The sequence below is a fragment of the Haliotis cracherodii genome, unplaced genomic scaffold, assembly GCF_022045235.1.
Source record: "Haliotis cracherodii isolate W230 unplaced genomic scaffold, xgHalCrac1.p SCAF_7, whole genome shotgun sequence".
Taxonomy (NCBI): Eukaryota; Metazoa; Mollusca; class Gastropoda; order Lepetellida; family Haliotidae; genus Haliotis; species Haliotis cracherodii.
Window position 1 is genome coordinate 9,138,000 of NW_027266330.1, and position 26,083 is coordinate 9,164,082.

The 26,083-nt window shown below is 41.0% G+C and overlaps 1 protein-coding gene across 1 annotated transcript; it reads right to left on the bottom strand.

Annotated features, from left to right (window-relative positions):
* Positions 1–901: 901 nt before the first annotated feature.
* LOC139448647 (uncharacterized) lies at positions 902–25,055 on the bottom strand. The gene is made up of 21 exons (XM_071230208.1): positions 24,978–25,055; positions 18,959–19,179; positions 17,698–17,752; positions 17,070–17,236; positions 15,918–15,972; positions 15,456–15,622; positions 14,712–14,760; positions 14,412–14,491; positions 13,525–13,573; positions 13,140–13,306; positions 11,875–11,923; positions 11,189–11,355; positions 9,478–9,526; positions 9,044–9,210; positions 7,790–7,838; positions 7,372–7,535; positions 5,609–5,784; positions 5,357–5,492; positions 4,911–4,962; positions 3,659–3,840; positions 902–1,071 (listed from the first exon to the last, which is right to left on the bottom strand). The coding sequence occupies exons 2-21, from the start codon at positions 19,167–19,169 to the stop codon at positions 902–904; spliced, it is 2,361 nt and encodes a 786-aa protein (XP_071086309.1). The 5' UTR covers positions 19,170–19,179; positions 24,978–25,055.
* Between the last annotated feature and the right edge of the window lie 1,028 nt (positions 25,056–26,083).

Genomic DNA, 26,083 nt, shown 5'->3' on the forward strand with positions numbered 1-26,083 from the left:
AAGCACCAGTCTTTAAAGGTTGATAATGTTGGTAAGGTGATTTGTAGATCAGGGAAGGCAGGTTGCACCAGCTTTAACAGTCAGTGAGTTGGTGAGTGAATGGAGGGGGAGGGAGGGGGAGGGGGAACTAATGCCGGTTTTATAGTGATAGCCCACTGAGATACTGAGTTTTACATGAACACTCCACTCAGACACAGTAAACTGACACGGGGCCGGCAAGTCCTTGTTTTTGCCCCTTTATGCCGAGCGCCAGGCAGGGTAGCAACAAGTTACAATGTTTGAAAACATAATTTCCACTATGTAGAGCCCACGTCCAGTCTTGTTCAAGACCTTATATATTGTATCTTGTGGTTGATGCATTGCCTCTGTGCCAATTACGGCAGATGAGACTGATATACAATGTACAATTTGTATTCAGGATAAACCATGAGGCATTTAATTTGTTTGTCTGTTTGCTGTTTAATACCGCACTCAGCCATATTATTTGACGGCGGAAGAGGCACTTAAAACAAACTTGCAAAGCATACAAATTCGCGGTCTCTCTTTATTACTGGAAAGGGCTGGAGCTTAGTGCCATTTCTCAGTAATGTAAGAACCCACATGCATTCATTATGGTATAGACATGTATATTTGTGAGTAAACGCCGCTACGAACAGTATTTCAGTTATGTCACGACGTGTCAGCTTGATGGGTAAAACCCACGAGCACGAGCACGGGTATGGTGCTTCCAAACCTGGAAACATTATGAGGGTGATGTGGGATTCCAACGAGCTATATGGTTTCTGGCATGCCTACGGGACAAAACTTTGCACAGCAAAGTCTGTCGCCTTGGACAATTAGGCCACCCGTGCCCCAGGATGTGAATACAAGTATATATTTGATGCATGCTGTTAGTCAGTCGTCATACCTGTGCAAGGGTTGAATTGAAAGAACCACCGAGAGTGTCCTTCAGTCCGGCGAGGACGTCACCGAGAAGACCACGCTTCTTGTGCCCGAAGAATTTTGAAAGGATTTTGGTAACATCTCTCTCCAGGGCCTGCAGGAACTCGCCAGACAGCGACGTGTACTTGTCTAAGGAAAGATGAAGGGTACAGCTTACCAACTGTGTACAACGAAACCTCATTAAACGGAACACCCAAAGTACAGACTTTACCTTCTCGCCCCGAGCGCCAGGATTCCTCATTCCGGACATTTTCACTGGGTACATTTTCACTGGGTACGGTCGAGTCCGGGTTAACGTGGTCCCACCCATGTAAGTTTCTGAGAGAAAATTATCGTCCTGGAATTGTTGTTTTATGTTGCTGTTGTGGTTCTGGAGAATTATCATTACGATGTGTGACCTTAGTTGATGTCATACCGCGACAAAGCCTCATTTGTTGAACAGAAGATGCAAACTGTTACCAACGAACTTGTCCGGATAAATGCATATCCGGATTAACTAATCATGTGTACTAAGAAACAACATGCGCCCAGAAAGCGAGGTTTACAGACTAACGAGGTTGGTACTAAATTATTTTCTCTGTAGTCAATCAATCTTCCATCGGCAGATATGAACAAGAAATATATATGACATACACATTACATGACGCTTGTGAGACAGCTGTATTGTAAAAAAGTCAAACTTCACAAGTCCAAATTTTATATAACATAAGTTTTCTATATCTAAAAAAATAATAATGCACGTTTAATCACGTCATCATCTCCAGACATAAGATTGATATTTACCCAACATTTACAGGGTATATATTTCTGTTTCATGCCTTTGAGCTTATCCCTATCTATAAGAAAATTACATTCTGTTTGCAAGAACAGACCCTGCGGAATCAAGATGGCGCAATATAAAAAAATCTTAATTGAGACTCTCCACATGAGCAAGCTGTTCGTAAGATGGGTACCCAGATTGTTGACACCAGATCAGAAGCTGACCCGACTGAACATCTTCAAGGACCTGTTAACCAGTTATCAACAGAATGTGAATTCTTGCCAAGGATGACACAACTTCAGAACAAACATGTGACCTCACTCCACCCAAGAAGTACAAGCGGGAGGCGTCATTTGGCAAAGTCATGGCTTCGGTTTTCGGGGATATTAAGGGGATAATCATGATTGACTATCTGCAAGGACGTCAAATTATCAATGGGCAATACTATACCACAGAACTAGAGACGCTGTCAAAGAAACCTATCAATGAAAGCTCCATTCAGATGTGCCACTGCCTCAGGGCCATGCGTCTGTGCATCACAAATGGTGGAAGCTAAATCTACACAATATTGCTCTGAATTACTCCGCTGTGCCCCTTATTCTCCTGACTAGGGGCGGTCGGGTAGTCTAGTGGTTAAAGCGGTCACTCGTCACGCCGAAGATCCGGGTTCGATTCGCAAGATGGGTACAATGTGTGAAGCCCATTTATGGTGTTCCCGCCGTGATATTGCTGGAACATTGTTAAAAGCGGCGTAAAACCACTCACTCACTCTCCTGACCAATCACCCTCTTTTATTTATTTCTCAAACTCAAATCACACCTGCTTGAAATGTTTGCGATAGTAACGATGATGTGATAGCCACCACCGAGGCCATTTAAGGGAAGAAGATGAAGTCTTCTACAGAATCGCCACACCAGAAATGTCAGGCAAAAAACTGTACATCGAGTGTTATGGTGTATGTTGAATGTGCACGTGTACCACTTTACATATTTCAATATGTTAGAATTCTTTAGTTTATTGCGAACCTAACAATCCATTTTGGTTTTTGGTATCTATACGCGAAAGACTTAAGGATAATTACTTACAAAAATGGTCATCGCATGTTTTAAGTTCAGGAAAATGCAATTATTACAACCTTTTTACAACAAATATTTCCCCTGAATACTATTTGTTTGATATAGATTTTAAAAGATTTACACTACCCGTAGCAAAGTTTAGAGGCAGCTCTCCAAGCCTTAGGATCGAAGTAGACAGACAAAGAAACATGAGAATTGAGAATATGTGAGCATTGCGATTTGAATGTGATTGAAGATGAATTTTATTTTCTGTTTGTCTGTCCAAAATACGACCTACTGAGATGTAAACTTATAGAACTGCTTTTTTATGTAGATCCCACTCAACAAAAAATATATCGATCATATCAACAACTGTTAAAAAACTTTAAAAACTATCAATGTTCATTGCTCATGCTATGTTAATTAGAATATGGCCTGTTAAACATATCTGAAACCATTCCCGAAATTGTACTATGGGCCTGTGGCCTTTCAGTATGGAATAAAACTTATCTTTAGCCTTATCCTTATCCTTATCCTTATCCTTATCCTACAGAGCTCGGGCAGTTCATCAGTGGTCCGAGTCTGTCGAAGTCAAACGAGGTCATATTGAAAAGTATTGTAAACAATTTTTATTCTGAAAGATTTCCTATTTGTGGCCATGGATATTTCGATTTTAGCCGGGCAATACCTTTCTTTGGTATATTATTACAAAGAATGAAAAGAATGTGTCCTGATACTGTTAAGGTATTGTGATCCAAAGTAAGCAACCAATGTCTAGTTGCTTCAAACAGTTTCGACCATTTTTAGAGTCTCTTCGTTATACCTTCGTCTTTAAACTGTAAACAAAGGGAAAACCTTCCCACCGATTCATCCAGTTGGCTATAGGAGTATAATAACCTACCACCAAGAGCAGCGATCTGCTTGAAAGCCTCTTCAGGTTGTATGGCGAGGTTCTTCAGCTGGGTTAAGACGGTCTGGATCTCTGCAAAAACCTTGTCGATGGCGTCAGAGAACTGGGACGTGCCGAGGTCGTGTAGATTATTCATTTCCGACGTTAGTGCATGGCTTTGGTGCACCAGGTTGCTACAATACACAGCTGTATGGGTTAGATAAAGCCGTTATAGCAGTAATTATTATATATACAAATATTGTATTAAAAGTCATATACCCATCACTAACCAGAAAGAGGGGGTTCCGGAATATAGAAGTGAGGAAAATAGGGGTTTCACTTTTAGCTCTCATTCACAAACACGTCGGTGTATCAATTAATTGTGAACATTAATCGTAACTCTGACTAGTCGTTTTGAAATGCTTTGGATGTAGCCAAAGGTTCAATAACACGTTTCCTCTGCTTTTATTGGGAATACAAACTGTATTATGCGAACCGTTGGCGAGCCAGCGTAATGCATGTTTGATTCCTACTATATGATATTTCGGTTACTAACACGCTCGGCTCATAACCTCTTATGTTTCATTGCGAATGCTGAAGCAAAGGAAACCTGAAGTCAGTGAACATTTAGGAATAAATTAGGAATACCAAGTGTATTAAGTGAGCCTTTTGGCTTTGTTTCGTATTATACAATATTAACAATACGGAAACATAACAACGTAATACTCGCTTTATCATATACTGAAACACTTTTAAAACACATAGTGGATTCTGACTACGTGAATTTAGATTCGAACGCAAACAGTATTACAATGTGGCCTTCGGGCCTCATTAATTATCCCATACCAATTTCTTTGTTTCCTGACAGTTGGGTGACAATTAGTGTTCGCATATGTTCCGGATGTTCTGAAAACAAGTGTTTTATCGGGTCGAACATCGAAGTTTTGACCTCTTTCCCAACCATGTTGAGGGTGTCAAACATGAGGGAGATCTCTGCCTTCGTTGGCAACAAGGAAATTCATTTCATGCCCTTGTTAGTACCTCCGATGGTTTGAAGGACGTTCCTGGGGCCCAGACTTGTGTCTCTTTGTGGTGTGTTAGTGCGTGCGTGCGTGCATGCGTGGTGGGGGCTGGTTTTGTTGGTATATCGAAGTATGTCAACATTAGTAATTAAGTTTCGGAGCAAATTTCGAATTGCTTTCTCAGTAGGGAGGAATTTGGGGAGTTTCACGGTTGACCAAACAAAGACATCATCTATACATACGGCGTATCTCTCTTGAAGTGGAACAGTTTTGAAAGAGCCTGCCCAAGGAGATCTGAAACAGTAATGTATGCATGTGAGTCAAACATCATTTTGCACTCAACGTTTTTATTTGAACTCAACTTGTTCTGGATGGTTGGTTTACATTACCATTGCAGTTGAAACATATCATTGTTATTGTTGTGCTTATGTAACCTTAGTAGTAGATATCACATTAGCAGTTCTTGTTTTTAGCTTTAATTTGTAGTGCTATATTGCCATTGTAGTTGTTGCATTACCTTTGTAGTGTTTTGTCACCATTGTATCGCCAGTATTGCTTGCAGTATTATAACAGTGCATAGACTTACACAATGGTGCTTTTCACGATTTGGAGCTTACAGGATCAATATAGAGTTTATTTGTTTACGTTTGTTGTGCTCAAATAAGTTCACGAATGCCGGGCACTGTACCGGAGATTGTGCTCCCGACCATCTTGAGAGTGTCGTTCTTGAGGGTTTCGAGAAGGCCTTTGCCTACGCCGGCAGCATATGGTACGAAGTCCTTTCCTGTCTGTTTGATAGCACCGCCGATGGTTTGCAGGTCATCCTTGAGGCCGGTCAGGACATCATTTTTTGTTCTATGTTTTATAAAATATGTGTAACAGGACTGTATTTTACCTTCTGAAAGAATTGCTTTGCGGAACTCAACAATTTCACAATTACTTTTAGGGTGCAATTAAGTTTACAAACATCGAACTTTTCTGCCTTAACAGAACATATACCTGATACAATCAAAATGATTGAAGCTATTGGTGGATCACAATAGGTATCGGCTATTGTGTATACATACAACTCTCTCTTGCCGTGGAACAGGTTTGCCAGAGCATTCCCAATAAGGTCTGAAACAGAAATGAATGGGTACGCCTGAAATGTGTGTTTCCATTAAAATCGTCAAGGTTCTATTCTAGTCATTAACGTTGATATGTTTACTTTACCGTTTTAGTCGTGACATCATGTACATTGTGTTTATAACACCATTGAGGTGCTTCAGAAAACCTTTCACAAAGTTGTGGAGAGAATTTCCACATTGACAAAACATTGTGTCCTATGCCATTCCTTATTTTGACTTGTACCATATGTTCCTGTGTTTTTTTCAGGTGAACGATTTACTTGCCTTTGCACGTTTGCGCTGGGTACTACGGGAGGGGAGGATACGGTCACCTTTTGGCAAACACTTGTTATCATCACTATTTCACATGTTCATATTATAGCCGGAGAGGTACAATCGAGTTTTCTTGTGAATATGGAAAGGGTTTTGTCGAGATTATTTATTTCAGTATTGTGGACATTTATTTTGTCACTTTGAATCTACATGCATAAGGCTGCATTTGAAACATGCCGTCCCACTCGTTGCCTTTATTTATTGTTCAGGTGGGTAAATCAGATGAAGAAGGTAGTGAGTGAGTATGGTTTTAGACCGTTTTAGCAATATTCCAGCAATATCACGGCGGGGGACACAAAACATGGGCTTCACACATTGTACCCAGGTCGGGAATCGAACCCGGGTCTTCGGCGTAACGAGCGAACACTTTAACCACTAGGCTACCCGGCCTCCCTCAGATGAAGAGAATTTCACCGTCATTGAAGGATATCGGATTATCGATAGACCTGAAGCTTAAGCTAAATTTCATGGATAAATTGCTTTGTTTTAACTTTGCCGAGCAAGACAGGAGATACGACTTCAATATTACAATTGTTAACTTCACCTTATGCCGAGCAATAATTCCACAACTCCAATTAGATAATTTGGATCTATGCACAACGATTCAGAGTGACCAAAAACTACGCACAAGACTTTATAGGAAGGATGACTTCAACTTCGAATAATCAGCTGCCCCTTTATATCAAGCAAGCTTCCAGTAGATCCAGCCTATGGTGGTGTCTACATTTCACAGCCTTTGAAGTACAATCGAGCATGGTATTTCTACGGAGATTTCAAAGAGCGCTGGCCAGACGAATGTTGCTCTAAAGGAAGTTTGATCAGGGTTACAACATTCAATGCCTTAAATATGCCTTTCAAAACGTTTCATGATAGACACGGAGAATACAATTACAACTTTGGTAATTCAGTGACCAAAACAATGTCCGGTAAAATTCTCTATTTTGACGTGAACCAAATGTTTTTTCAAGGGAAGGCAGTTATGCCTTTGCAAGATTTTATGACTGGAGCCAGTGGAGAGGCAGGATAAGCTTCTCTTTTTACAATGTATTATAACTGTTTGATAACGATACGGAAAGACAAGATTATGATATCAAGCATATGTTCTCTACTTTTAGTTTTATAGCTTACCCTTCCATTAACATAGTGATCTTGATGTACAGTTCTGATCCCTAACAACATGAAAGATTGAATTATAGTGTGTTAACGTCTACGTGTGCATTCTGTTATCGTGGTATTGCTATAATTTCGAGCTTGCACGTCTTACCTGTGAGTGTGCCTCCGAGCATCTTCAGAGTGTCGTTCTGGAGGGTTCCGAGAAGATCCTTTCCCACGTTGGCGGCAAATGGTACGAAGTCCTTTCCTGTCTCTTTGATAGCACCGCCGATGGTTTGAAGGTCATTAATGCCCGTCAGGAGATCCTTTTTAGAGCTATGGGTTGATTAAATATATATGTTTTGGCACTGAATTTTTCTGAAGGAATCTCTCTGATTGTGTCAATATTATCCAATAAGATTTAATGGGTGTTTCTTTGTGTATCCGAAACGTTAAGGAATTAAGTTTTTTATCAGATATCGACCTTTGAAACTGCTCCCAAAGTACAACATGCTTGATACAATCAGAAGGATGAAAACCAGAAGCTTAAAGGTGGATCACAATAAGTATCAGATAATGTTTATACATACAGCTCTCTCTTGCCGTGGAACAGGTTTGCAAGAGCATTGCCAATAAGGTCTGAAATAAACAATGTATGGGTATGCATGAAAATGGATTTTTTTTATTTATTCATTAACTGTCATGGTTGATGTTTACTTTAATGTTGATATATGTGTACATTTCCGTTTTAGTGTTTGTTTGTTTGTTGTTTAACGCCGCACACAGCAATATTCGAGCTATATGACGGCGGTCTGTCAAATAATCGAGTCTGGACCAGACAATCCAGTGATTGACATCATGAGCATCGATCCACGCAATTGGGATCAATGACATGTATCAACCAAGTCATGATCAGCGAGCCTGACCACCCGATCCCGTTAGTCGCCTTTTACGACAAGCATTGTCGCCTTTTAGTGATTGCATATGGTCCGTTGTGCGTTAATGAACTGCTAAATGAAACCTTGGTCTTTTCAGAACCATTTGGTGCTTACGTTCTCACTGAGTGCCGTAGTAAGGTAAGAGAGGTATATCACAAGGTCCAGCAAATGAGAAAAAAAAACATCCCTGTCTCAAATCCTAAATACAACGGAGGAAAGACTTTTCCTGATTATCACAAAAAGTATTGAAGACAAATGGAATATATACCGTGTATATATCATTTTCACTCTAAAAACCAATGTTCCACATGACAAACTTACGGAAAACTTCATTCTTTGATCCATAGGGATTTTGTGACTAAAGATGGTGACCATCGACTCATTTACGCCTCTATCTTCCAAGACTCAGGTCAATATTTACAAAAATGACAGTAAATGTTATCTGAAGTGTAACCAGAACCAGAAATAACTAAAACTAGTAAACCTGCCTCATCATGTTTCATGTTTGTGACCGACCATGGGATAAGGGACCTTGTGGGTAAACATCACAATTTGACTTCTCATTATATTCTAAAACTACACTATCTTAGGAACACAACCATACAATTCACAAGCTTCAATTTATAGTTATTACAGATATAAATTGCATCAAACATTTGGACTCATTTCCTGCAAAATCCCATTTTCAGACGTATGACCGTTTATGTAATAATTGCAGTTTTTAGATGTAATGTTTGATTAAGTGACATATCTGCTGAAATAATTTAACATAATGTTTTCATTACTATACGAACTAATGAGAGAAAAATTAATTGTACAGTTCACACACATGGCAAATATAAAAGGTCTGAGCGTGTATTGTGTTGTCGTTGCGTTGAAATAGGTTCGTTCGTGCACATGTCTTACCGGTGAGTGTGCCTCCGAGCATCTTCAGAGTGTCGTTCTGGAGGGTTCCGAGAAGATCTTTACCCACGTTGGCGGCAAATGGTACGAAGTCCTTTCCTGTCTCTTTGATAGCACCGCCGATGGTCTGTAGGTCGTTCTTTATGCCGGTCAGGAGATCCTTTTTAGAGCTATGGGTTGATCAGATATATATGCTTTGTCACTGTCATATTTTCGGAAAGGATCTCTCTGATTGTGTCCATACTAACTTAGTAGGGTTAAGGGGTGTGAGGTGTATGTTTGTGTCTCCGAAACCTTAAACAATTAAGTTTTTTTATCAGACATCGATCTTTTGACCTGCTCCCAAAGCAAAACATATACTTGATACAATCAGTAAAATGGAAAACTGGATGCTTAAAGGTGGATCACAAAAAGTATCGGATAATGTTTATACATACAGCTCTCTCTTGCCATGGAACAGGTTTGCAAGAGCATTGCCAATCAGGTCTGAAACAAAAAATGAATGGGTATGCGTAAAATTTATATTTTCATTACGTTTTTATGAACTGTTAAGGTTTTGATGAATACTTTAACGTTGATATGTTTACTTTACCGTTTTCGTGATTGCATTTGTAGATTCATTGTGTATATGCTGTTTCTGTGTATATTTTCCCTTTGTAGGTATAACATTGTCGTTGTAGTATATGTATTACTGATGTAGTTCTTATATTATGTTGTAGTGTTTTCATTACCACTGCAGTGCTATCAATAATGATTGGCGTTAACATGTTCATTCAGTTTATTTGTTTCAGCAAACTGTGTGAATGGCCTGTGCTACGGGTAAGGCAGAACATGCTTACTATTCCGCGAGCACCTGGTGTCATCACTAATTTTCAGTAGTCAATTCATATAATTTTCACAACCATTTTGGCCTTCTCACCAAATAGGATTACTTTCGACGGATAATCTAGATTAGTTATTTTCTTGAATTGACAATATATATTTACTTTACCAAAAATACAAAGGATTTGCTTGAATGTTTGCAATCTCAGAATGGAACCAAGTTCAATTATTCCAATGCGTTTCCACTCTAAACATGACTAAACCAAATGACAAACTTAAGGGAAAATTCACTCCTTTGTCCATGGGAAATTAATGACTAAACCTGATGACCATGGATATACTTCTATCGCTGTAATCAAAGGTTCAGGACAATTTGTCAAAATTGAAAGTAACTGTAAGTTGGGGTGTGCGGAGAGAAAATTGTGTTAAATGCTGGACTTTCTAATAAATAGCATACATGTGCAATTTTGGAATATACCATTTAGGTAAGGTATCCCCATGAACTGATGACCCGTGAAGATCCGGGATAGAATAGGTCTTCAGGAACACATGCTTGCCGTAATAGGCGAATATGCGTGCCGTAAAAGGCGACTAACGGGATCGGGTGGTCAGGTTCGCTGACTTGGTTGATGCATGTCATCGATCCCCATTGCGAGGATCGATGCTCATGATATTAATCACTGGATTGTCTGGTCCAGACACGTCATATAGCTCGAATATTGCTGAGTGCGGCGTTAAACAACAAACCAACCAACCAACCAACCATGAACTGATACGTTTAACCTGTCTTCGGAGTACAATATGATCGGATGTCAAATAGCCATACCTCTTCCACAGGTTAACCCATCTTAGCTGAATGAGAGTAAAAAGTGAAACCGCTTCATTTCTTTCATATTTAGATCTATGCATAAAGTTTGGTGATAGACATACAGAGGACTCACCGGTGGCCAACACAATGCCTGATTCAATTCAAGTTCATATGATAGTTCAGGTGAACACAGTACTTGCCTTTGCATGTGTTTGTGACGGGGTGTTGTGTCGTGGGATACGCGTACCTGATTTTGAACACCTCGTATCATCACTGTTTGATAATGATTTGTAAACACCTGCCTATGACATAGTCGGAATCGCTCAATGTACTATGCTGTCAGCAGAACTGTTTCAAGAATATGCAAAGGGATTTGTCGGTAACATTTACATTAACTTTGTTATGTGTGTATTCCATTGTGATGATCACATGAACGTTTGAATGATTATGTGTATACATCTTAGTATGCATTGTGTTGTCGTGGTGTTGAAATAGCTTCGTTCGTGCACGCGTTTTACCGGTGAGTGTGCCTCCGAGCATCTTCAGAGTGTCGTTCTGGAGGGTTCCGAGAAGATCTTTGCCCACGTTGGCGGCAAATGGTACGAAGTCCTTTCCTGTCTCTTTGATAGCACCGCCGATGGTTTGAAGGTCGTTCTTAATGCCGGTCAGGAGATCCCTTTTTGAACTATGGGTTGATCAGATATACATATGTTTTGGCACTGTCATTTTATTTGGAAAGAATCTCTCTGAGTAAGTCAACATTATCCAATTAGGGTGTGAGGTGTATGTTTGTATATCCGAAGCCTTAAGTAATTAAGTTTTTTTTATCAGACATCGATCTTTTGACCTGCTCCCTAAGAAGACCATATACTTGTTTGTTTGTTTTGTTTGTTGTTTTACGTCGCACTCAGCAATATTCCAGCTATATGACGGCGGTCTGTAAATAATCGAGTTTGGACCAGACAATCCAGTGGTTGATATTATGAGCATCGATCCACGCAATTTGAATCGATGACATGCATCAACCAAGTCAGCGAGTCTGACCCCCCGATGCGGTTAGTCGCCTTTTACGGCAAGCATAGGTTGCTGAAGACCTTTTCTACCCCCGATCTTCACGGGTCACATATACTTGATACAAGCAGAAGAATGGGAAACCGGAAGCTAAAGGGAGGATCATATTAAGTGCCGGAGTGTTTATACATACAGCTCTCTCTTGCCGTGAAACAGGTTTCCAAGCACATGCCCGATAAGGTCTGAAACAAAAAATAATGGGTATGCTTGAAAATGTGCTTTTTCATTATTTGTTTATATAAACCGTCATGGTTGTACTGTTTACATTATCGTATATGTTTACATTACCGGGTTCTTTTCTATTATATAAGGTTGGTTTTGCATATTTTATACCTTTTTGTTTTTATGTTATCGTTGTAGTGCCAATATCAACATTGTGGTGATCGCTGCCGTGAATATATTTTTCTGTTTTAGTGTGTATGCCACCGCTGAGACGCTTATATTACCATTGTAGTGCTCCAGTCCTTGCATTAACGTTGTAGTGCTTACAGCACTGTCGAAATATGTACACTGTCCTTGTCATGCTAACAGTAAAGCTGAGGTGATAACAGTGTCATAGTAAGACACAAGAAAGAGCTATCACAGAATCCAGCAAATGAGCAACCAAATCCCCATCTCAAAGATTAACCCAAATCCTAAATAGAATTGAAGAAAGACGTTCCTGACATTCACAAAAAGTATTTGAGGCAAATGGAATATATACCATGTGGATTCCCCAAACCTCAAAGGATTTGCTTCAGTGTTTGCAATCTCAGATAAGAACCAAGTTCAATTCTGTCAAAGAATATAATGTTTCCTTTCTAAACATCATTATCCAACATTACCTTGGGGAATGTTTTTAGCACATATTCTTTGATCTAGAGGGATTTCTTACTAAACAAGAGACCACCGATACATTTACGCCTCTATCATCAAAGATTCAGGACAATATATACACACACAAAAGTAAATGTCATCTGGCCTAGTCGTCTAAGGCGCCGCGATTCGTTGTGCATGCAGAGTTGCGTCCCTTGGGCACGCCAGGAACCTATGATTGTGGGTTCGAATCCCGGTTCGCCCCGATTATGTTACTAAGTTTGTCAGCACCATACCCGTGATCGTGGGTTTCACCGAAGTGGTAAACGTCTGAGACCTTCATCACTTCGGGCTTTCCTCCCACATTAAGCTGACACGCCGTGATATAACTGGAATACTGTTAAAAGCGGCGTTTTACCCAACTCACTCACTCACTATCATTATAGAAAGGCTTTTGTCACCTTTATTTACATTTCGTAGTAATGTTTACTTCCTATTGTGATGCTTATAATTACATGAAAGCTTGTTATGATTATGTGTTAACGTCTTGGTATGCATTGAGTTGTCGTGGTGCAGAAATACAATCGAGCTTGCACGTCATACCGGTGAGTGGGCCTCCGACCATCTTGAGAGTGTCGTTCTCGAGGGTTCCAAGAAGATCTTTGCCCACGCTGGAAGCAAATGGTACGAAGTCCTTTCCTGTCTCTTTGATAGCACCACCGATGGTCTGAAATTCGTCTTTCAGGCCCGTCAGCACATCCCTTTCTGTGCTGTGATTTGATCAAATGTATGTACTGTGATTTTTTAATATCTTTTATTATGTCAAAATGTTCAAATCTTTAGGGGTATGGGCTATGTGGTGGTTGTCTGACATTTTTAGTAACTACGCTATGAATTAGACATTTAGGTTTTGAGCTACTCCCTAAGTAGAACATATATCTGGAAACAAAAGATTGGACCATAATAAGTATCGGATATCTATACATACAGCTCTATCTTGCCTTGGAACAGGTTTTCAATAGCTTGCCCAATAAGGTCTGAAACAGAATTGAATCGGTAAATATGTTTTGTTTTTATTACTATATTCAATAATAATATATTCAAACTTCCAAGGTTGTAGAGTTCATTAATAATAATAATAATAATAATAATAATACTTATAATAATAATAATAATAATAATCTATTTACACAGCTCCGTACTCCATACAGAAGCTTGATCTAAGCGCTTAGTAGTCATCTTAACTCTGGTCAATGGATCAGAATGCACTCAAAAATCATTCTCAGCTCCCCGGAGAGTATACAACCCAAGGTGCCTGTGAGGTGCTAGAAGGTTAACAACCATATTGACATCTCATCCTACCGGGTACCCATCCTTTACTGGATATACAGAGGCACATTAAGGACAAAATCACTTGCACAGGGCGACACCACATGTGTTAATGTGTTTCAGGGTGGGGCAGGACCAAAGTCCCAGAAACGCTCAGGAGCCAAGCTCACCCATCCAAGGACACCCTCTTACCAACGTTGCTTAACTTCACCTGATTCGTGACCTGTGCGCTGTGCACAAGCCATGTGTCTTACACTTCAGCGCTCTATTTGTTTACATTACGGACTGACTGATTACCTATGGTTCCCTGTGCCTGCATTACTTGTGCGCTGTGCACAAGACCACGTGTCTTACACATACACTTCAGCGCTCTATTTATTTACATTACGGACTGTCTGATTACCTATGGTTCACTGTGCATGCATAACTGTTGTTTTGTTTATAAACCCATGTGGGACTTCCACGAACGTTGAAATATTATGTATTAACGCCTTATTTTGCATTTTCTTGTCATGGTCTTTAAATAATTATGTGTACGTGTTTTACCAGCGATTGTGTCTCCGACCAAGCTGATGGTTTTGTTGTCCATGCTTCCAAGAAGATCGTCCAGGACACCCCTTTCTGAGCTGTGGATGGACAGAATGTACACAATGGTTCTGTATGTTTTGCTTCCGAAAGAATGTCATTTAGTAAGTCAGTATTTTCAATGAACGTTTAGGGGTATGGAGAATTAAATAATTAAAATCTTATTCGGAAATCGACCTTTTGAACTGCTCCCTAAGTAATACATAGACGTAATACAAACAAACCGGTGAATCGGTAGTATCGGATATCATCTATACATACAGCTCTCTCTTGCCGTGGAACAGGTTCGCAAGAGCATTCCGAAGAAGGTCTGAAATGAATGAATGAGCATACGTTAAACGTGTTTTTTTCACAGAATTTGTATGTTCACATTTATAGCGAGACGTGTGCACTTTAACGTTGCAGTGCATACATAAATGACGCAGTGCTAACATTACTGCAGTGCTGATATTGTGGTAACATTTGGTGAATACACGTGCATTATTGCCGTTGTGCTTACAATACCACTGTGGTGCTTAACCCTCACTGTGTTGAAAAACGATCATATTTCTTAAACGGTTCTGCACGTGTATACAGCAGACGTAATTCAAGTTTAACAAATCGGTGTCAGTGTCAACAACATCAGTGAATGAGCTCTGTCTGGTTCATCACTTGATTGTCTTGTCAAGACTCGATTACTTTATAGGCCATCGTCGCATGACAGGAGTATTGCTGTGCGGAGTAAGGCAACAAGCAGCTACTCTTTTTATACAAATATTTTGAGCGGATGTGCTACCGGTATGGCAAAGCACATTCCGCGAACACCTGGTGTATCACTGATTTTCAGTTATATATTCATATCATTGTCACTGCTATTCTGCATTTTACGCCCAATGGAATCTGTTTCGGCGAAATATCTCTGGCGTTGGCGTTGGCGTTCGCGTCCGCGTTTTCTATTTCGATGTGCACTCGGACGTGTTAACGGATTTTGTGTCGTCGTAGTGTTCACATATGCATGTGTTTTACCTGAAATTGTACCTCCAAGCATCTTTAGGGTGTCATTTTTGAGAGTTCCGAGAAGATCTTTGCCTACACCGGCAGCATAAGGTACGAAGTCTTTTCCTGTCTGTTTGATAGCACCGCCGATGGTTTGCAGGTCATCCTTGAGGCCGGTCAACACATCCCTTTCTGTGCTGTGTTAAAATAAATAGGCTTTGGTGCTGAGATTGGGTAAAAGAAGCCCTTTATATATCAAAATATATACACAACTAAGTTGTTGGCTTAGAGAGGTTTTGAAAGAGAAGATGTAACATTTAATGAATGAAGTTTTCTATTCGAGATCAAACTTTGGAGCAACTTATCTTATTGCTCTGTATGTTACTCTCTGACTGAGTTGGTATGATGATGATGATGATGATGATGATGATGAAAACATCCGAAAGATCAAGGGTGAATCGTAATTAGTTACAGAATATCGCCTATACATACATCGTATCTCTCTTGCCGATGTGGAACAGTTTCGAAATAGCCTCTCCAAGAAGATCTGAAAAAACATGAATTGGTGTACGTGAAATGTGTTTTGCACTGAAATTTATCATGAAATATAAACTGTCGTGTATGTAGTGTTTAGTTTACGGTATGTTTACATTATATCACCGTTGCAGTGCTTGTATGACAGCTGGGTCTGTGCTCAACCAGTGAAGTGGTTACATTGCCACTGCGGGGCTTTGCTGACATTTACGCAGTGGTGCTTAAATACCACTGTGGTGCAAACAGTGAGGTTACAGTCCTTACATTTACTAATTGATGCTTAAATACCACTGTGGTGCCTACAGTGAGGTTGCAGTGCTTAAATACCACTGTGGTGCCTACAGTGAGGTTGCAGTGCTTACATACCCTTGTGGTGCCTACAGTGAGGTTGCAGTGCTTGAATACCCTTGTGGTACCTACATTGAGGTTGCAGTGCTTAAATACCCGTGTGGTGCATACAGTGAGGTTAAAGTGCTTACATACCCTTGTGGTATCTACAGTGAGGTTGCAGTGGTTAAATACCCTTGCGGTACCTACAGTGAGGCTGAAGTGTTTACATACCCTTGTGGTGCCTACAGTGAGGTTGCAGTGCTTAAATACCCTTGTGGTGCCTACAGTGAGGCTGAAGTGTTTACATACCCTTGTGGTATCTACAGTGAGGTTGCAGTGCTTAAATACCCTTGTGGTGCCTACAGTGAGGCTGAAGTGTTTACGTACCCTTGTGGTGCCTACAGTGAGGTTGCAGTGCTTAAATATCCTTGTGGTGCCTACAGTGAGGTTGCAGTGCTTATATACCCTTGTGGTGCCTACAGTGGGGTTGCAGTGCTTAAATACCCTTGTGGTGCCTACAGTGAGGTTGCAGTGCTTAAATACCCTTGTGGTGCATACAGTGAGGTTGCAATGCTTACATACCCTTGTGGTGCCTACAGTGAGGTTAAAGTGCTTAAATACCCGTGTGGTGCCTACAGTGATGTTGCAATGCTTACATTTACGAAGTAGTGCCTAAATACCACTGTGTTGCTTTCGGGGAGACTTTATTGATTATGTATTAAAGTTTTAGTGCTATTTTGTCATTGTGTTAAAGTAGTTACACGTATGTGCTTGTCTTACCGGAGATTGTGCTCCCGACCATTTTGAGAGTGTCGTTCTTGAGGGTTTCGAGAAGGTCTTTGCCTACGCCGGCAGCATAAGGTACGAAGTCCTTTCCTGTCTGTTTGATAGCACCGCCGATGGTTTGCAGGTCATCCTTGAGGCCGGTCAACACATCCCTTTCTGTGCTATGGGGTGATAAAATCTATATAACGGTAGTGTGCGTTCATTTTCTCATCGTAGTTTCCAACATTTACACAGTTAAGTTTTTAGGTTTATGGGTTGAGTGCATTTGTAACAGAACATGAAAGCAGATAACCTTTCTATCCGTCAAACCTTTTTCTGAGGATGGAGTGTATGGAGTGTATGGGTGAGTATTGTCAGAAAACATAAGTAATTTGTATCTTTTCTGATATCGAACTTTTGAACCACTTCGGAAGGATGCAAATCCGGAAGCTATTGTGTGGATCATAATAGTTAGTAAGTCACTTACTTGATAACGGTGTTAGAACCTACACCGAAACGTCGCTCCTAATTGTGATAAAGGAGTTGTTCATCCATATGTCTTATCCTTACTTAGCACTCCAACTTTTAAAAGCCTCTCAAAGAAGTGGATCATAATAAGTTACAGAATATCGCCTATACATACAGCGTATCTCTCTTGCCGATATGGAACAGTTTAGAAAGAGCCTGTCCAAGAAGATCTGAAAAAGAAATTTATTTGAATATGTGAAATTTATTTTGCACTGAAATTTACTGTGAGATTCAAACTGTGATGTATGTTAGTGTTTAGTTTAAGATTGATATGTTTACTTTACCGTTTTGGTGATGGAGGAAGGTTCATTGTGTATGTATTATTTTCGTGTATATATTGATGTTGTGGTACAATATTACCGTTGTAGGGTATACATTATAGCTTCAGTGAATATACTACTGTTTTTGTGTGAATGCCATCGTTGCAGTCCTTATATTACTGCTAGTGTGCCTACACTACAGTGGTTCTGCATGCATGGACACTAGGTCAATACATAACCATTGCAGGGGTTACATTTCTGTCATAGTGCCTGCATTACCACTGCGGTGCTTAGAGAGTCGTGACAATGCTTACATTTAAGCAGAAGTGCTTAAATACCCTTGTTGTACCTGCAGTGAGGTTGCAGTACTAACATGTACGTACAATTGCTTAAATATCCTTTAGGTGCCTACGGCGAGGGTGCAGACCTCACATTTACACAATGGTGCATACATACCTTTGTGGTACCGACAGTGAGGCTGCAGTCCTCACATTTACGCGGCAGTGCTTAAATACCCATGTGGTTCCTAAAGTGAGGTTGCAGAGCTTACATTTACGCAATGGTGCTTAAATACCCTTTCGGTCCCTTCAACGAGGCTGTAGTCCTTACATCTACACAATGGTGCGTACATAGCCTTATTGCACCTACAGTGAGGTTGCAGTCCTTACATTTACACAATGGTGCGTACATAGCCTTATGGTACCTAGAGTGAGGTTGTAGTCCTTACATTTACACAATGGTGCGTACATAGCCTTATTGCACCTACAGTGAGGTTGCAGTCCTTACATTTACACAATGGTGCGTACATAGCCTTATGGTACCTACAGTGAGGTTGCAGTCCTTACATTTAAGGGGCAGTGCTTAAATACCATTGTAGTGCCTACAGTGAGGTTGCAGTGCTTAAATACCCTTGAGATACCTACAGTGAGGTTTACGTAGCCGTGCTTAAATACCCTTGTAGTGTCGACAGTGAGGTTGCAGTTTTAACAGCAAGGCAGTAGTGCTTAAATACGCCTTTGGTGCTTACAAGGACACTTCAGTGCTTATGTGTCAACGTTTTAGTGATCATGTTGTCGTCGTAGTACTTCAATAGTTTCATGCATGCCCGTGTTTTACCGGTGATTGTGCTCCCGACCATCTTGAGAGTGTCGTTTTTGAGAGTTCCGAGAAGGTCTTTGCCGACGGTGGCAGCATAAGGTACGAAGTCCTTTCCTGTCTGTTTAATAGCACCCCCGATGGTTTGCAGGTCATCCTTGATGCCGGTCAGGACATTCTGTCCAAGGGCGACGCTCACGCTCAAGGTCAGCACCACAATGAAAACCTTCATGTTTGTTGTTCTACTGTCCAAAACATAAAAGGAACTGTAGAAGCAAAACCATATTTGCCACCGAGAATCGTATGAACTAACATGAAACTATTGTTTATTGAAAGAAATATGCAACAGTGACACATACGCATGAGAGAGTTCAACTTTTGAAAAGGAAGGGTTAATTTTGCCCCTTGACAATTTCGTTTTGTAATTTTGTTGAGTTACTCGTAGTCCTTTTAAACATTTGCATTTAGTGAACTTGATTCCCATAAAGGTTTCTAAAATATTAAATCGATCCATCTGGATCAGCATGTAAATTGCAGTTTATATCTGATGCTATCGACATCATGGTTAGGGAATTATGTATTATGTTCCGAGAACCACGGCCTACAGATCCCGCATTCTGCGTGGCGGGTCACGCATGACGGCACCGGTCGGGATTCCGGTAAGAATAGAGGTCCCCCAGGAACCTATGCTTGCCGTAAGACTAAAATGATTCGGGTGATCAGGCTCTGTGACCTGGTTCATTGCATGTCATAGTATCCCAGTTGCGGCGATCAATGCTCGTGCTGTCAATCACTGGATTGTCCGGACCGGGTCGTCGGGTTCGAATATTTACAGACCGCAGTCATGTAGCTAGAATATTGGCGGAAACAACAAACAAGCAAACAAACGAGTGAAGGACAACGGATGATGGCTCATGCATCATGATTTGTGGAGAATGGATTTCGGATCCATCTTGCTGGGACACGAATCACAGATCAAAACACAATGGCAACAGGGGATATACCGATGAGTGAGTGAGTTGTGTTTAACGCCGCTTTTAACAGTATTCCAGTCATATCACGGCGTGTCAGCTTAATGTTGGAGGAGAGTTGCGTCCCTTGGGCACGCCAGAAACCTATGATTGTGGGTTCGAATCCCGGTTCTCCCCAATTATGTTTCTAGGTTTGTCAGCACCATACCCGTGCTCGTGGGTTTCACCGAAGTGGTAAACGTCTAAGACCTGCATCACTTCGGGCTTTCCTCCCACATTAAGCTGACACGCCACTGGAATACTGTTAAAAGCGGCGTTAAACCCAACTCACTCACTCACTAATGTGGGAGGAAAGCCCCGAGAAATGCAGATCTTAGACGTTTACCACTTCGGTGAAACCCACGAGCACGGGTATGGTGCTGACAAACCTAGAAACATAATCGGGGCGAACCGGGATTCGAACCCACAATCATAGGTTTCTGGCGTGCCCAGGAGACGCAACTCTGGACAGCGAATTGCGACGCCTTAGACGACTGGGCCACCCGCGCCCCCATATACCGATGACCACGGATCATGCTGATCATGATGACCCTCAAATCAACCCCAACTGCCGCATTCCCTGGGTACTCGCTGGGTAGGTTTCCCGAGTGTACTGGTACCCGGTAATAATGTCACATGTGTCAACACTCGCCCCTCTCCTGACTCGTTACCTATCGATCAGTGGTTTGTTAAATAAACGACACCCATGCCTGATTTTGCGGATGGCTATACTTTGGTCAACGATCACTTAATATATTTGTTAATGGGTACAGTTTGTATCTTAATATACATGTTATTGCTAATGTCTGACATTTATCATACGAAAACAAACAATGTGTATTCACTATGTAGCCATCCTAATGTTTTAGAAATATGTAAAAAATTGATTGAAAAAAATCATGATTGAATGTTCTGTGAAAGCTCATTTTATTTGATAACAATAATAGAAAATGAGGGCATTTGTTTCCACGCGCTGACTTTCAAGTAGTAAATGGCAGCCATATTATATTCAGAATATAACCATATAATTAAATTTATGTTGTGTTCATTGAAATTCCTGTATTCTGATTAGCTGAATTGGTCACGTGTTATTGCATTCATTTCCCAATGCATGTAAAAAATTAAGCCACGCCCACCGAGGCCGCACTATTTTTATTACAGCGGAATGTCGGGGAATCCCAATATTACAGTCGAGGGAATTCCCTTTCTGCTCACGTGTATCGTCATGCACAGGACATTTAGCGACTTTCATGCATATTCATTGTCCAAACTACCCTTTGAAACCGAAGGCCGAGAATGAATGAAACAGCAAACGTGCAGGCTCGCTCGCCTGTTTTTTTCCCGCTCGCTCGCCTCGGTTCAACTTTCATGTCTTCGGGTTTCATTTCTAACTAGCATTTTCCAACTTTATTTTACCGTAATCAGGGAAGTAATGTTTGAATCTGGCGGTAACTGACAATGTACTTTGAAACCGCCGCCTTCTCCCGGACATATTTCTTCCGGTTCGTTACAGTCTGACTGTTGCAGCTCTTTTCGCCGCTTGCCTTAATTGACAGGTCCAATGAACATTGTTTTGATCCTACTCTCCGTTGGCTGGCTACTGAGTGTAGGCGTGTCAAGTTATGTGCTTAAATTAAACGATCACCTGATTCATGTCACGCCACAGTATGTATTCCTACACCTGGAATGTTTATCATTTTCGTCATTTTTGTCTGTTTTGATATATACAACTGTTTTTTTTTGTTAAAACTATTGTAGATAAAACATGTTTTACGCTGTCGAATTTAATTATAAGTAAATTTTAAAAACGATGTCAGACTTGTTAGAAGTTTACATTTCTTTCTTGTCCGTTGCGCTGAGAAGGGACCGAGTTGGCATTCCGTTTGTCCCGGAAATACACGGGCGTTCACGAATGATATATCATGGCTGTGTTGTCATCAGAGGATGACTAGTGCCAATATTTATTCACTCGCTATCTTATAAGGATCCAAGATACCAGTATTACGGACCATATACACTAATCGATTACAACCGAACTGATATGTAGTATAAACACAGCTCAGACAGATGAATGAAACCGCATTTGCTCGATTCAGGCTATTATCTGTGGATGTCGTAGAATAGCCAAAAAGTCAGTGGGGATATCTTTGTGACATCAGACAACAAACAAACAAAGCTAAAACCCGAAGTAAAGCCGGAGAGGGGGTATTATGGCAGCTGTGTGCATTACCATGTTGGCTCAGGCATGATGGGTAACGGGAGTTACGCCTTCTGATTGGTTTATCGCTCTTGATGAGCTGGCTGGGTCCCTGTTTATCAAAACGAGTAGACAGTCAGTTTCACATTTGTTTTTTGTTAGTCCTGGGTATCGAATGAAATTTGTTGAAACTAGCTAAGGTTCTAGTATTATAGTTGGACCATGCAAGTCCTCCGTGTAGGTGGGTAGGGGGTCTTTCTTGGCTTGATACTTAAGAGAAATGTCATCAACTCCCTCTGAGCCATTAGTCTGGTTGATTTCCATTATCAATAGTATCACGTGAGCTATCTACTCTAGCTTAAGGGCATTATTTGGGATCAGATTGGGAATGCGTCGTCTACAACTAATGAACACCTTAGGACTACTGGCATGCTTCAAACGGGTAGAACCTGAATATGTTGTGTTATAAATATGAACCAATATGTTCAATGTGTCTGTGATCTGCTGACTTGGAATAGGTTTCCGCAGACACAAGTTGTTAATGATCAGCCTCGCACAGGGCGGTCTAGGTCAGCAACACATGTCCAGGGTAAATAAATAAGAATCTAAGCTTTACGAAATCGAGCCCAAACATCCAATTAAATCGCTGTTCGCTTCCGCCATACAACAGAAGTTCAAGATACTGATCAGACTAGAAATCGTCTACATGCTTTACGACCACGTGTTGATTCACCATTAAACCGACACAATCAATCCAGACTCCAGTGGTATTTAGAGCGTAGAACTGGAGGAATCGAAGATGGTCTCGCGTTATGTTTTGGACTTTCTGGACAGGCGTGAACGTGTCTGGGGGCGTCCTGACGTATGCATGTAAGGTCACATGACAGATTTTGGGGTGGGTTTGTAATGATATGGGGCGGGATCGCTGTGACTGCCAGAACGCCACTGCATATTGTCCATGGAAGGGACACTGGACATTACGACCGAGACGACATACTGGCGCCAATAGCTGTGCCGTTTGCTGGTCCTCGGTTTATATTCAAGACGATAACGTTCGTGCTCGCCGTGCACGTATTGCAACTGACTTCTTGCAGCAGCAAAACACCACCAACATGCAATGGCCAGATCTGAGTCCTTATCCTTCCCCAACAGAACACGTTTGGTGCATGATCAGGAGACGTGTCCGTCAACGTCATCCGTTACGTCAGCCGAACTGGGTCAGGCGCTGCAAGAGGTGTGGACAAGACTCTCTCAAATTGTCAATAGGAGATTTGTTCAAACTATGCCATTGTCACTCCGTATAAAGGAATATTTGAGCAATCGTGGAGGTATGACCTATTATTGATCAAGTCATCTCAAATGTTCATTCTTTTTTCTACACCCCCTCTCGTCTTTCCTGGTTATTTGAACCCTCACAATACACCGCCATTGTTCTGTTGATTGTCATATTACACTTAGTCCTTCCTATTTCTTATCCATCCATTACCGTCACTCGATACCTCTCTGTGTTTCTATAGGCACCCGTTATATTTTAATATCCCCGACATCTTTTATAATATATTTGTCATGATCCGATAAATATGGATATGAGGTAACATTGGGGGAACTATTTTGTAAAGCTCTCTCCATCTGTGCCTGATTGCTTGAAAATATATCACATATAGTTCCAATTCTAGAGAAAGGTTTCCCGATGTGTGAGTGTTTATGTAAACAAATATGACTGCTAATCATTTGGGTCTACATAATAAAGGGGAGCCTTTCCCTTAGCATTGTATTCATACGCGGTAGCTCAAAGTATATTTGCTTAGGAAGGTATGCCTAGAATATATTATGCTCAGGGAGGTATGGCTGAAAGATAGAATATTTCCCGCGTGTGTTTCCATATCGTAAATAGAATTAATAGGACCAAAATATACAACCAAATGTCCGCAAAATGCATATTTTTATGCTAATGTCTGATATGTATCATACGAAAACACACAATATGCATTCACTATGTAACCATCCTGATGTTGTTGAACTATGTGAAAACATTGAAAACAATAATAGAAAATGAGGGAATTTTCTATAATAAATTCTTATCTTAAGAAACCCCATGAAAAACCGCTTTTGTGTATTTTGAACAATAATGGGTGAACATTGCACTTGGTGCACAGGGTCCAGTTCCACAAAGCGACCTTAGCGCTACGATTATCGTAAGTTAAAATAGGGAATTACGATTACCTCTGCTCAAAGGTCGCTTTATGGGTGAGTGAGTGAGTGTGGTTTTACGCCGCTATTAGGAATATTCCAGCAATATCACACCAGACACCAGAAATTTGCTTCACACATTGTACCCATGTCGGGAATCGAACTTGGGTCTTCGGCATAACGATCGAACGCTTTAACCACTAGGCTACCCGACCGCCCCTCGCTGGATGATCCTGTCCTATCCAATAGGCGTTCGACATTTGGTCACGTGTAAAATAATTATTTCCCAACATTGTACTCCTACTAATGATCTGCATACCCCAGTCCCCTTCAAGCATCTGCAGATCCACACAGACGGCTGGGTCAGACCTTGTATTCGGCAACCCATGCTTGCCGTAAATCGCGACTCAACTTGTCGTAAGAGGCGACTAACGGGATCGGGTGGTCAGGCTATCTGACTTCTTTGATGCATGTCATCGTAACATCTACGTAGATCGATGCTCATTTTGTCAGTCACCGGATTGTCTGGTCCAGACTCGATTATTTACAGACCGCCGTCATATAGCTTGGATATGGCTGAGTGCGGTGTTATCAAACAAACAAAAAACCTAAGTGTATATAGATAGACGTTGTTGACACTTACCTGAGACTGCTTGTTGTACAAGTCTAAAATAATTATATAATCCGTGGACTTTATTCAGAGTAATCACGTGACCTACATGGCACGGCACGCGGACTGCAGCCGCTCCCAGAGAACCTGAGCACATGTTGGGGACCGACTGAGACAGCGATAAGGTGTGGCAAGATAACCGTTGCATCTCTGACCTGCAAGTGTTTGTGTATAAACTTAGGGTGTAGTTTCTTACTGTATATGTGTACACATTGACGGTTACCGTGGGGATTCCGGATTAGCGAAGTCCCCAGAAACCTACGCTGGTCGTAGGGCTCACTCGGCTTTTTCCGTAACCTACGTTATTGGCAGCAGTGTTGTAGTGATTGAATGGTTTGGTTGTAAATCGAACACCAATCGATTACTATGTATATAATTCGTCGAACATGACGGCCGATTGTGTGAAATGTTTATGGTGAATAGAGAGATCTAAATATAGCCAGATCGAGCTCTGTGGTTGTGACAGAGGTGAGCCGATTGGGTTAAACACCATCCGTGTCAAGCTCGTGCAATTCCGTCCGATTACTCGTGCCTGTCTGGGAAGATTCCATATTGGCGTATGAACCTATTAACTAGTCCAAACAAGAGCGGTAACTATTTCTGTATGCGTCCAATTGTAATTTACCACTTTAGAAAAGCCTGGTTAACGTACAAAATTTAGAAAAAATATCATTGAAAGATCGTAACTCAGGCTCTTAAACCACATTTAGCATTACCCCTGTGTTGCGATAAGACAGTCTAATTCTCATCCATATGAACACATCTGATAAGTTACAGACCAATATCTGAAAATTCTGTACAATTCTTAAATTATGCTGATCAAAAGGGGTCCTCAGGACATCTTTAATTTCCTTTCCTATAAAAAACTCAGTCTTCTTTGCTACTGTCTTAATGACGTAAAGACTTCCTTCTCACTGATTAATGTTTCTGAAAAGCCTGAAACGGATCTTGACCTTGTGGCTGTGACCTAAGAAGTAGCAAACACCAGACACGGTCGTTAAAGCGAGTGTATTTAAAGTCGTGACGGTTTTAACCTTCACTGGCAAGAAACAAACACCAGACACGGTCGTTAAAGCGAG

What these genes read in the sequence shown, in the direction of transcription:
- LOC139448647 (XM_071230208.1), bottom strand. Translation starts at nt 19,169, where the DNA reads ATGAAGGTTTTCATTGTGGTGCTGACCTTGAGCGTGAGCGTCGCCCTT. An exon ending in GGTCGGGAGCACAATCACCG is followed by an intron (nt 17,753 to 18,958) that starts GTAAAACACGGG and finishes TTTCTTTTTCAG; the next exon opens with ATCTTCTTGGACAGGCTCTT. An exon ending in GGTCGGAGACACAATCGCTG is followed by an intron (nt 13,574 to 14,411) that starts GTAAAACACGTA and finishes ATTCTGTTTCAG; the next exon opens with ACCTTATTGGGCAAGCTATT.